The sequence below is a fragment of the Calliphora vicina genome, chromosome 1 (assembly GCF_958450345.1).
Source record: "Calliphora vicina chromosome 1, idCalVici1.1, whole genome shotgun sequence".
Lineage (NCBI taxonomy): Eukaryota > Metazoa > Arthropoda > Insecta > Diptera > Calliphoridae > Calliphora > Calliphora vicina.
In genome coordinates this window covers 11,422,500-11,434,908 of record NC_088780.1, presented here as the reverse complement: position 1 = coordinate 11,434,908, position 12,409 = coordinate 11,422,500, and the positions used below count along the sequence as shown (strand labels likewise).

The window sequence follows — 12,409 nt, the reverse complement described above, 5'->3', positions numbered from 1 at the left end:
TTTGATTTGATTTGAATGGCCAAACGAAACAACAAATTTATCTATAGGTAAACAGACTGGCTTTTTCATCAGATTAATAGTTTAAAAGAAACATGTGCGAATTGAGTTACCCAAGATATTGAACAAAAATAATAATCAACTACTCTTTAAATAGTTCATCACTGATACTTGAAAAATCAGTTGTAAACCATTTATTACCCGGACCACAAGTAGTGCGAAATAAATTTGTTAAAATCTTAAATATGTTTGACTATCCCTGTACTTACGATGACCAGCAAAAACTTTGGCGAAGTGTTGAAAGGCAAGAAATGTTCAATGAAAATATTTCGGCGGGACAAGCGGCTCTATTTATGATGCGTAATAAGAATCCCCAAGATGTAATGCAAGTTTCGGATTCCGAGGGTACAACCTTGACCTACGGCACTGCTTTGACGGCAGCCATTCGAATTGCTCAACATTTTGAGAAACTGCAATTGACCAGCGATGATGTTGTGAGTATTTTTTCCACCAATACAACATACGTAATGCCAGTGGCGTTAGCGTGTTGGTTCAATGCCACGCCTTTTCAACCCATGAATCCGGTAATGGAAACCCGTAAGTATTGTGGCTTAAATTGGAATTAAAAAAGAGTTTCTATAAGGACTTTCTACTTTGAAGATGTTGCTGTTCAGATTTTCGATAATATCAAACCCAAAATTATATTTTGTGATGGCTTGCATTATGAAATGGTGAAAAAGGCATCGAAAGCCTTTAATCCTGCCATCTATACACTTTGTAATCATTTGGAAAATGTGGCGCAAATAGAAGATCTATTGAAGCCTACTAAAACGGAGCAGTATTACAAGTGAGTTAATATAAAATTGCTTTAGATTCTAAATTCAAAGATAAATAAATTCATGAAAATTCCAAACATATTTAACATTAACTTTTCCAGAGCTCAGCCTTTAACCAAAGGTCCCAATCAAACCATGGCCATAATACTGTCATCGGGCACCACTGGTTTGCCCAAAGGTATTTGCTTATCCAATCGCTATGTTACCACAGACTTTACGTAAGTCCCTCTCTCCTTTGTTTCCTCTTAAACATAAATAATATATCAATTGTGTTTCTTTCAGTCTATCTCACCAATATGAAACGGTATTCTCTGCCAGCAGTTTGGATTGGTTAACTGGTCTCATGACCTTTATGATTAACGTTTTAGTGGGTGGGTTACGTGTGATAATCCATAAACCCTGTACAGCCGAATATTTACAGGAACTTATTGTCAAATATAAAATTACTTACATGGCCAGCAATCCCTCAGTCTTGTCTCAATTATCTCTATTACCCAGCTCTACCAAGGAATCTATGGCAAGTGTTCGTACTGTAGTAATGGGAGGCACTCAGTGTTCGGCAAATACCTTGAAACGTATACGCTCGTGTTTGACAAATGCTTGCATGTACTTTGGTTATGGCAACACAGAGGCTGGAATAATTTCTTGGAATTGGCGCGATTACAAACTCAATTCAGTGGGTAAGATGCTGCCAAATACTCAACTCAAGATTATCGATCAAAATACTGGCGAACGCTTGGCACCCAATCAACTGGGTGAGGTGTGTGCAATGAAAAATAACCAGCCATGGTTGGGTTATTATAAAAATCCTGTTACCACCCAGAAAACTGTTGATGCTGAGGGTTTTACGCACACCGGCGATATGGGTTATATGGATGAAGAACATTATTTGCATTTGATCGATCGTTGTAGGGACGTTATGAAATATAGAGGTTTTAAGTATGCACCTCATGAAATTGAAATGATTGTTTCGGAAATTCCCGATGTTATAGATGTTTGTGTTTTTGGTGTATACGATCCGAAAGATGGGCATGTGCCAGCTGCAGCTGTGGTTAAAAAATCGGGCAGCTGCTATAGCGAAATTGATGTGGTAAAATATGTGGAGAGTCGCTGTGAAGTTTTTTATAAACACCTAGATCGGGGAGTGTTCTTTCTAAATGAATTGTCTCGTAATAGAAATGGTAAGCTGATGAGAGACACAATCATGGAAATATGTTTGTCCAGGGAGGAAGAGGACAGGGATCATGTTGATAGATAAATTGAAGTAAAGTTTGGGTAGACTTTAAGTTTAATTTAAATATTTACATAATTTTTAGCGTAATATCAATAGTTTTTAAGCACTTTTTATATATTCTCGCAATTAAAATAAAACAAGTAAGTGAGCTATATTAGGCTGTGCCGAATCTAATATACCCTTCGCCAAATTATACTTTAAAACACAAATTTAAAATATTTTAAGGTAAACAAAATTTAAAAAAAAATTTTCAAATTTTTATTTGAAAATTTAAAAAAAAAATTATTTTCAAAAAAAAATTTTTTTTTAATTTTTTAAGAAAAAATTTCCGAAACCAAAATTATACTTTAAAATACAAATTTTAAATATTTTTAGGTAAAAAAATTCAAATTTTTATTTGAAAATTTAAAAAAAAAAATTTTTTAAATTTTTTAAGAAAAAATTTCCGAAACCAAAATTATACTTGAAAATACAAATTTTAAATAGTTTTAGGTAAACAAAATTTCAAATTTTTATTGAAAATTTAAAAAAATTTTATTTTCAAAAAAAAAAATTTTTTAATTTTTTAAAAAAAAATTCCCGTAACCAAAATTATACTTTAAAATACAAATTTTTTTTAAAGAAAATTTAAAAAAAAAAATTTTAAATATTATGATATTGAAAATTTAAAAAAATATTTTTTTCAACATTTTTTTTTAAAATTTTTTAAAAAAAAATTCCCGAAACCAAAATTATACTTTAAAATACAAATTTTAAATATTTTTAGATAAACAAAATTTAAAATAAAAAATTTGAAAATTTAAAAAAATAATTTTTTAAAAAAAATTCCCGAAACCAAAATTATACTTTCAAATACAAATTTTAAATATTTTTAGGTAAACAAAATTTCAAATTTTTATTTGAAAATTTAAAAAAAAAATTTTAAGAAAAAAATCCCGAAACCAAAATTATACTTTAAAATACAAATTTTAAATATTTTTAGTCAAAAAAAATTCCCGAAACCAAAATTATACTTTAAAATACAAATTTTAAATATTTTTAGGTAAACAAAATTTAAAAAAAAAAATTCAAATTTTTATTTGAAAATTTAAATATTTTTAGGAAACAAAATTTAAATTCCCGAAACCAAAATTATACTTTAAAATAAAAATTTTAAATATTTATAGGTAAACAAAATTAAAAAAAAAATTTTCAAATTTTTATTTGAAAATTTTTTTTAAATTTTTTAAAAAAAAATTCCCGAGACTAAGTATAAAGTCAACTGTTGTAAAACCAATTTCGACATATGAAATCCAATTGTGGAGAACGGCCTGAAATACCAGTATTGATCTTATACAGACGAGCCAATCGAACATTCTTAGTACCATGACGAGTGTTCCATAGAAATGAGAACAACCACAGATACTTGGAAGTACCATTAGTTAAGAATAAGTTCAAGAAAGTCCTTGAAGAATACATTCCAAAACTACAAAAGCTAAGCAAACCCGCTTCTAAGACTTTTTGTATAGAATAAATACGATCGAGACTTCGTAGAGCCGATCTACCACCCCACAGTGGGGCAGAATCGAAATTTTTTGGAAATAAATCTGGCATTTCTAAACGGCTGGTCCGATCGGGATAAAATTTGACGTGACCGTAGCCGAGGAGCATTCGAGTTTAAGTTATTAAAATGGATCCTACAAATGTTCTAGGGGCGGCGCTATAGGGGCTCAAAGTAGGGTACCTTCGACATGTAAAATTTTTAAACACGTGCCATTTTTTTGTTTCCCATCCGATTTCAAAGATTTTTATATTTTTGGAAAGCGCTCTGCTAGGTTGAAAAAACATGCTTGCGTGTGATATTTATCTGTTCTAATTTTCGAGTTATAGTCATTTAAAAATTGAAATTTTAAAATTTGGCCATACCTTGGCCCGCTATTTTAAAAATATAGGGCGTAATTTTGGACCGAATGGACTCGAATTTATTTTGTTAGTTAGACAACTAAATTACCAATAATATACAAAAGATTTCATATCAATATCTATTATGGATCCAAAAATAAACGATTTTCAATTTAAATATTAAAAAAATAGTAGATTTTTGCTGTTTTTTGTGCGAAAAGGTGACGTAACTCTTTTTTTATTAAAAAAAAACTTTCTTTAAGAACATACAACAATTTTATGTTTTTCTGTAAGGTATCTTTACGGAGAACATTTTGGTATAAAAAAATGTCCCATTTTTTGAATATGTCGCCCCTACGTCCTTCGGAATTTGACCTATTTTTTATCAAAATTTCTACTTTGGGCCACATGTTCTAATATCCCAAAGCTGGGATCAGAAAACGGAAAGCAGCTTTAGAAACCTTGATGTGTTCCCTATTTATCGCCAAGGTATTTTCCCAGCCCCGTAGGAAATGTGGACCCTATAGGCAAAATTGTAAAAAATAACATTTTTGGAATTTTCGCTTCAATTTTTAGGAGTTGCAGGATTGCCTTTGACCTTTTGACAAGTTTTTTTACACCTTGTTATTTAGAATGACAAACTTTAAAAACGTTGAAAATTTCATTGAGTTTCGTTAATAAATAAAGATTTTAATACATATTACATATTTATTGACTCTCTAAAACTAAAATTTATATCAAAAATTTAATAGGATTGCAAATATTAGGAACAATTTGATCCACATTTCCTCCGAGCTTTATTTTTTTGTTTAGATAAGTTAATTTTTAGTCTTACAAAAAAAATTTCAAGTCAATATCTCAATTAGGTTCAAAAATATGCCACTTTAAAACTCAGTCCTTCAAAAATATTGCACTTTATCATACTAAAAAATTTGTAAAAATTTTTTTATTCTTGAATTCAAAGACGTCAAAAAATAAACGTTGATGAGGTCTTTAGTCATGAGTGTTTAGTCAGATTTTATTTGAGACTAGTTGATCCGGGGGAGCCGGGGCTTCGCCCGGTAGCATTTACTAATGTTAGTTCTTCAAGTTTCTCCAACCCACGCACACCAGCCTGTTCTTATTTATTTGCAAATAAAATATCTAAATTTGTACTGCATACTTTAGGGAGCTTTTTTTTCTTTACAAACCATCTCCTGAAAATTTTGAATCGAATAAAAAAAAATCAGCCAAATCGCTCCAGCCGTTCTCACGTGATGACATTACATACATGGACCATTTCATTTTTATATATATAGATTGTTTTTAACAAAGATGACTCTTTAAACAAAGCTACGACTCTCCTTAATCGTGAATATCTAAAATGTATCGACATTTAAAACAGAATATTCAGTTTTATTAAGATACAATAGCTTCACTCTGTCGAATAATATGGTTGTGAATTGGAAGTAAAACGATGTAGCAATTGGAATGAAATTAGTTTCAGACTGGAGCACCAGCATGGAGGTCAAGTCCAAGAAATTACTACTACTTCCACTGGATGAGTTCATAAATCCTTGTGAAATAAAATTAGATGAACAATTAAATATATCAGTCTGTCGTAAGAAACCTATCCACCTGTTGAGTACAAGTACAGTCCAAGCATGACCAGAAACCAACCTGACATCAGTTGTGCTAGATCCTTTTGGGTAACTGCTATAGGTAGTAGGTAGCCAAAAACGAAATTCATGTGGTATCTTACGATCGCCAAATAGAATATTATTTAAAGCTTTCAACTACAAGTTGTAATGTAAGCTGCTTTTAACTCAATATATCTCGGAGTTAAATCCAATAATAATATCGAAATTTAAATGTATTTTCGATGGCCTCCCAAAATTAACTGTTAGTTAAATACCCTGATTGATTCGCTGACCAATAGAACTTGGTTTCCTTTAAGAGCCAATGAATGGATTTTAATACATTATCTGATTATTATCAGGATCATTATTAATTTAAAAAGAACCTGAACGATTGGTTTCTGCAACACAAAATGCCAAACTGACTTCGTTTTTTTACCATCACAGCAAAGTTTTTCGCTGTAGCTATTATTTATTAGACAATTTTCTAAAAACATATTATTCTTCTGTCTATAATGACCTAATTAAAGTTAATTACTATTTACTAAAGATTTAATTTAATGTTTTATTGCCAAAGCTTTGCCCCCTTTCAACAACAAATTGTTTATTTATTTTGCCAACGAAAAGTTAACATTTAAATTTCGTGTTTCAATGACGAATCTCTCACAAAAACAAGATTAAAAAGAGCAAGTCACAACGTTTTTTTTTAACGAAAAATAAAAACAAATTATATTATTATAGCCAAATAGATAAGAAGTCTGGGATACCCCCAGTCTAAACAGATGTGCAAGTGAAAACGATGGAAAATTATGAATATTTTAATTGTATAGTTAGTTAGTAACGAACGATTAAGAATAGTTTTATTAGAAATGATAACTATGATCATGAGAAACCAATTTTTCCATGCAAAAAAATTTTACTAGAAAGTTTTTTTAAATAAATAGTTAAATATTGTACGTATTTGATAATAGAATAATAGAATACTTAAAGGATTTCTTTGTATTATCCTTTCAATGGCTATGTTGCTTCGGCAAACAGCACCTAGTAAAATTCATTTGGTGGTCCGAAATTCGTCACTAGCCGAAATATCAGTCAGCCACTGACCTCGGAGCCCCGGTTTCTCTCCAAATGTGGAGCATCACCATGATATATAACCATGCCCCAAGGGGGAGGTCGATGTTGACAGATGTGTCTAAGATTTACGTGGATACCTGCCGTGGGGCTAAACCGCACAGTGGTCTTAACACCGGATAGAAAGAATGCGTCTATCACCGCTATTGAATGACTTGCAAAGAACAATTAATTGGCAAATTATTTTACATTGACTGCACAGATCAAAGCACAAACCCCTTGTTCGAGAGCTCGGGCTATCTAATCACAGCCATCCATAGCTAGCTACTCAACTAACAAGCCCAGGACAATTATCAAAGCAGCAGCATCCAGCCTGGTAATCCAGTCCGATGTATGGTCTCTGACTTCAAAAGTTCCCAGTCGATAAAAGTCAAAGTGAGCGTACTATAACAACACTTTTGACCTCGACCGAGAACCAAGCCCAACGACCAGTACATCACGAATGCTACTACCCCAATTCCTGAGCACAACGCCAGTTGCTATCTGCTACTTTCAATGGCTCTGTTGTATCGGCAATAGCACCTAGTAAAATACATTTGGTGTTCCGAAGTCTGCCATCAACGATCTTCTTCCCGCGATTTTGGGTTTAAACCATAGCCACCACGACATTACCCAAAGTGACCGACACCAATGATCCTACAGGAGCGAATTCCTGGGGCATAGGATCACCGTGGTACTAGATAAGACTCTAGTCAGCGGCGAATTTAAACACAAATTAAATTCTCACCAGGAAAGAGGTCCTTGCACCTCGAAGCCCCGGTTTCGCTCCATATTTCCCCTCGAAGCATAACATCAAGGTCTGGAGCTAACCATGATGCATATCCGTAACCCAAGGGGGAGGGGGGGTGATAGATGTTGACAGTCGTTAGTGGAACTTCAGAGCCATGGAGAACATCGCCGCTGTCCGTGAAGGAGTGCAGGAGAACCCGAGGTAGTAAATTCTCTCTCAGTCTTCGACTGCCATAGTAGCTCAAAGCTAATGTCCATAGACAACTGTTTGCAGCGTTTTTTGGACTGACGGGAACATCCCCACTTATTCGAATATAACATTTGTAAATCCATTACCTTCAACATCAAGCTCTACGGATCAATTGTAGCCAATTTCTTTTGGGCCGAATTCAACGATATGGACGTGACATATGGTTCCAGTAGGATAAAGTTACATGCCGCACAAGGCTTGAACGATTTGGGAATATGGCCTCTGGTGGATGTGACGTGAATTGACCACAAAATCATGCGATTTTACCCCGCCCGACTATTTCCTGTGAGGCCACGGGTGCACTGATCGGGGATGTCCAATTCTCAATGAATCTGCTGCATAAATACATCCAAATTTGAGCAATGGATTGGGTTATGTTGACTCTGTGAGCAACTGTCGATTGCTGAACATTGGCATAGACTTGCGATTTTCAAAAAAAACGTCACCTAGTGTGAGGTCATCTGTCGATTGCCCACATAGTCAACATAACCCAAATCATTGATCAAATTTGATCGTATTTATTCCTGAGATTCATTGAGAATTGGACATCCCGGATCAGTGCACCCGTAGCCTCCAACCACGGCGGACATTTGGACACACATACTATCGGAGCATCTGATGTTCAACATCTTCAATTCAAGATCGCAGATTCGCTTCATAGATGCATCAATAGCGCAGATTTCCTCAGAGATATAAATCGGAAATAAAAGAGAGCCGATCACGATCCCGCAAAAGTTCAAGACGCGCCTCTAGCTTTTGTGAAACTGAAAGTATTTCTTAAACAAACCATTGTCTAAGTCAATGAAACTAGACACTATGTTAATCCTTAATCGGTCAGAATCCTTTCCCATGAGCTAAACTATTGAGTTCATCTAATCACTTTTAGTTATTTACAGAAGAAGAGAGGAAATGTTCTGTGAGAACATCTTCGATCGGTCGAGAGGCTGCCAAAGACTTTCTATTAGTTTAAATTGACAGCCACATAAAGAGCATAATTGTGATCGTGACAAAAATCCTGTTGTACATCTCAGTTATCTCTTAATCGCTCAGAAGTCTGTGGGACAATCTGTTGACTTGATGATTGATAAAATTAACTTATGTAGTGGAGGAGAACAGATGTTCGTTGATTTCCTATTCATAATTCTACGATTAGCTTAGCAGTCTAAGGAACTTAGTTAACATAGGTGTAGCATGTATTTAACAGACATATTTATCTTTACACCTTTAACTTATCACAGACAATTTTTATTGAAAGAAAACTTTAAATTTAACAATGACAAAAATTTCCATAAATCACAGAAAAATGACTTGGTCATTAGACGCCAGCTAAGAAATTTCTATTGTGTTGTTTTTATATTAAAAATCTTAAAAGGTTTGTTGCTACCAAAGCAGTTAATTTGATAAACAAAATATAATTTGCACAGATTAGCATGAATAACAAAAAAAAAATAAAGACAAAACTGTAGCATTAGAACAATAAAACTAACTAGTATTTAAAAAGGCCTATTTTTGCAATTGAGCATCAGTTCAAGTTCATTCATTGTTTAGACCACAAGTTGTGACAAGTAAATCCTTATAATTAATACAAAATGTATGACTATTTGTGCCAATACGATAAAGTGCAAAAACTCTGGACCAGTGCTAAGAGACATGAATTCTACAATGAAAATGTATCGGCAGGAGAATTGGCCTTTTTTGTTATGCGCAATAAAAATCCCTCGGAAATTATGCAAATTTCGGATTCCGAGGGCACGGTGCTAACTTACGGTTCCGCCTTAACCACAGCCATAAGAATAGCTCAACATTTCGACAGACTTAAACTAACCGAAGATGATATAGTGAGTATTTTTGCCCCCAATACAACCTATGTAATGCCCTTGGCTTTGGCGGCTTGGTTCAATGGCACACCATTTCAACCCATGAACACTGTAATGGAAACTAGTGAGTATTTTGGTGGTTAAAGGAGTGAAGGAAGAGTTTTTAACGATTGCTTTCTTTTTTTGAAGGTGTGTGTACACAAATTTTCGAAAAAATTAAACCCAAGATAATATTCTGTGATGGTTTACATTATGAGAAAATCAAGAAGGCTTCGGCAGCATTTAATCCAGCTATTTATACAATCTGCAATCATTTGGAAAATGTTCCCCAAATCGAGGAACTATTGGAGCCTACAAAAAGTGAACGCTATTTCAAGTGAGTATTAAATGGGGAATTTGAATTCAAAACACAGTAGTTTTCAAGTTGCACAGTGCTACAACCAAATAAAGCTTGAAAAGAGCTCTATAAGGTTGTGTGATGGTTGAAAATGTCAGATGCTAATTAATGCTCACAAAGCCTTTGGAAGTTTGGTTCTACTTTCATCTCTCGCTGATCTAATTTACCTTACATTTAGTGATTCCACATTTCTGCGAAACATTTTACTTTTCAAAATTAAATTTAATCAAATTCAACTTCTATTATTTTTTGTAGACCAAAACCTTTAACCAAAGGTCCCACTCAAACCATGATCATTATGCTTTCATCCGGCACCACCGGCCTACCCAAAGGAATATGTCTATCAAATCGTTATGTTATATCAGACTTTTCGTAAGTTCTACTTCAATACCTTTTATATGAAGCTAATGAAACTAATTTTAAGTTAATATTTCATTATTTCCTTTCAGTTTTACCTATCAATATGATACGATTTTCTCCACCAGCAGCATAGATTGGTTAACTGGACTCGTTACCCTTTTGACTAATGTTTTAGTTGGCGGTATAAGAGTTATCACTAGCAAGCCCTATACAGCCGAATATCTGTATGAAATTATTACCAAATACAAGATTAGTGTGCTGGTAACCAATCCCTCGGCCATGTTGGAGTTGTCTTTATTGCCCACCTTTACCAAGGAAGCCATGCAGTCTGTACGTATGCTAATAATGGGTGGCTCATCGTGTCCCGAAAATAACTTGAAACGTATACGCTCCTCCTTAACGGATGCTTATTTGTATTTCGGTTATGGCAGCACAGAAATGGGAGCAATTGCTTTTAATGGCCAGGATTACAAACTGAATTCGGTGGGTCAAATTGGTCCCAACTTGCAAATGAAAATTGTAGACACCAATACGGGCAAACGTTTGGGTCCCAATGAAATGGGCGAAGTATGTCTGCGTAGAACTAATGACCAATGGTTGGGTTATTACAAAAATCCAGAAGCCAATAAGTCCACAATAGATTCTGAGGGTTTTGTGCACACCGGCGATATGGGCTATGTGGACGATGAACAGTATTTGTTTTTGGTAGACCGCTGTCGGGATGTTATGAAGCACATGGGCTATAAATGGTCACCACATGAAATTGAAGTTCTGGTGGCCGAAATTCCCGATGTCGTGGATGTTTGTGGTTTTGGTGTGTACGATGATGTGAAACTATATGTGCCAGCCGCTGCGGTAGTTCTAAAACCGGGTAGTTCTCTGACTGAAAGCGATGTGGTGAAGTATGTGCAACAGCGTAGTGAAGTTCATTATAAATATTTAGATGCTGGTGCATTTATTTTGGAAGAGTTGCCACGCAACAGAAATGGAAAACTTATGCGTGACAAAATTATGGAAATCTGTTTGGCAAGGGGGAAGGAGGAAAATGGCCATGTGGATAGATGAAGTGTTGTGAGCGAGTAGAAATATTTAACATAATTTTGTAACAAAATTTTAATAGTTTTAAGAATTTGAAATTAACTTTTTCTCCAAATAAAACATGTAAGAAAAAATTGTTGTATTTTTAACGAGTTTAATGGATCAAAGAGTGCACACCCAATACAAGATTTTGTTATTCCACACAATTATTATCCCAGATCTTATCTGAAGTCTTTGGGGAAAGCTCGGTAGAAAACGCTTTGTTCGGCTTTGAAATTTGTCTTTATCCCTAAAGAAATCCACGCTATTGGTATCTATATGAAGCGAAGCTGGGAACTTGATTTTAAGCTGATGCCTGTTGAAAGCCTTCGATACTGTAAGTCATGCTAAGAAATGTATAGTTAATTATCTGAATAACCCGCTGTTGTTCTCTGAGTTTAGCGAGAAGTACGAAACAAGGAGTTCCGCAGGTCGGTGTTCTGTCACTCCTTCCATTTAAATTCTTCCTATCTAGAGATGCTAATCGGGACTGATTTTTGATAATCCCGGGGATCGGGATTTGGTAAAGATTTCGGGAAATTGCATCTATGGTTTCGTCTGCCATTCTGGAACGAATTTTGTTTCCGACATATGCTGCTGCCGAAAAACATCTTTCATATTGGCAAAACCGTTTGCAAATACTTATATCAAATCTGCAAGTATTTTCCTCTTGTTCCTTCAGAAATAAAATGATCTATTTCTTTTGCAAGTTGCAAATCTACATTAAAATTTGATTTCGTTATTGTTATTTGGGTATTTTACATTTATTAATAATATCTTTTAGCCTTTTTTAGAAATCCCGAAATCCCCGGGATTTTTGAGAACGAGATTCCCCGTTTGGCATCTCTATTCCTATCTAAACTCTTGCTGTGGTGGAGATCACGACTGGAGCAAGAGCATTGCAGTATGGGAAATGGTTATCTCTAGAAATCCACAAATTATTCACTGCACATAGCCTGGCTATTGTTGTTGTCTGAAGGAGGTAAAACCCCACTCAACTTAGTCATCGTGATGGATGGAGTTGAGATTCAGACAATAATGTTGGCTGTTACTATTGAAAGAATTTTAAACTCCTCAGCACACG

General features: G+C 34.4%; 2 protein-coding genes across 2 annotated transcripts; both read left to right on the top strand.

Annotated features, from left to right (window-relative positions):
* Window positions 1–242: 242 nt before the first annotated feature.
* Window positions 243–2,091, top strand: LOC135949173 (uncharacterized). Its single transcript, XM_065498644.1, has 4 exons — window positions 243–594; window positions 658–844; window positions 935–1,051; window positions 1,116–2,091. The coding sequence occupies exons 1-4, from the start codon at window positions 243–245 to the stop codon at window positions 2,089–2,091; spliced, it is 1,632 nt and encodes a 543-aa protein (XP_065354716.1).
* Window positions 2,092–9,217: 7,126 nt separating this feature from the next.
* On the top strand, window positions 9,218–11,316 carry LOC135963970 (uncharacterized). The gene is made up of 4 exons (XM_065515999.1): window positions 9,218–9,615; window positions 9,681–9,867; window positions 10,144–10,260; window positions 10,338–11,316. The coding sequence occupies exons 1-4, from the start codon at window positions 9,264–9,266 to the stop codon at window positions 11,311–11,313; spliced, it is 1,632 nt and encodes a 543-aa protein (XP_065372071.1). The 5' UTR covers window positions 9,218–9,263; the 3' UTR covers window positions 11,314–11,316.
* Window positions 11,317–12,409: the final 1,093 nt, after the last annotated feature.

Bases quoted from the DNA above. Each gene is read 5' to 3' on its own strand.
- LOC135949173 (XM_065498644.1), top strand. From the start codon at position 243: ATGTTTGACTATCCCTGTACTTACGATGACCAGCAAAAACTTTGGCGA. The intron at 595-657 runs GTAAGTATTGTG...TCTACTTTGAAG, and splicing joins GAATCCGGTAATGGAAACCC to ATGTTGCTGTTCAGATTTTC. The intron at 1,052-1,115 runs GTAAGTCCCTCT...TGTTTCTTTCAG, and splicing joins TATGTTACCACAGACTTTAC to TCTATCTCACCAATATGAAA.
- LOC135963970 (XM_065515999.1), top strand. From the start codon at position 9,264: ATGTATGACTATTTGTGCCAATACGATAAAGTGCAAAAACTCTGGACC. The intron at 9,616-9,680 runs GTGAGTATTTTG...CTTTTTTTGAAG, and splicing joins GAACACTGTAATGGAAACTA to GTGTGTGTACACAAATTTTC. The intron at 9,868-10,143 runs GTGAGTATTAAA...TATTTTTTGTAG, and splicing joins AAAAGTGAACGCTATTTCAA to ACCAAAACCTTTAACCAAAG.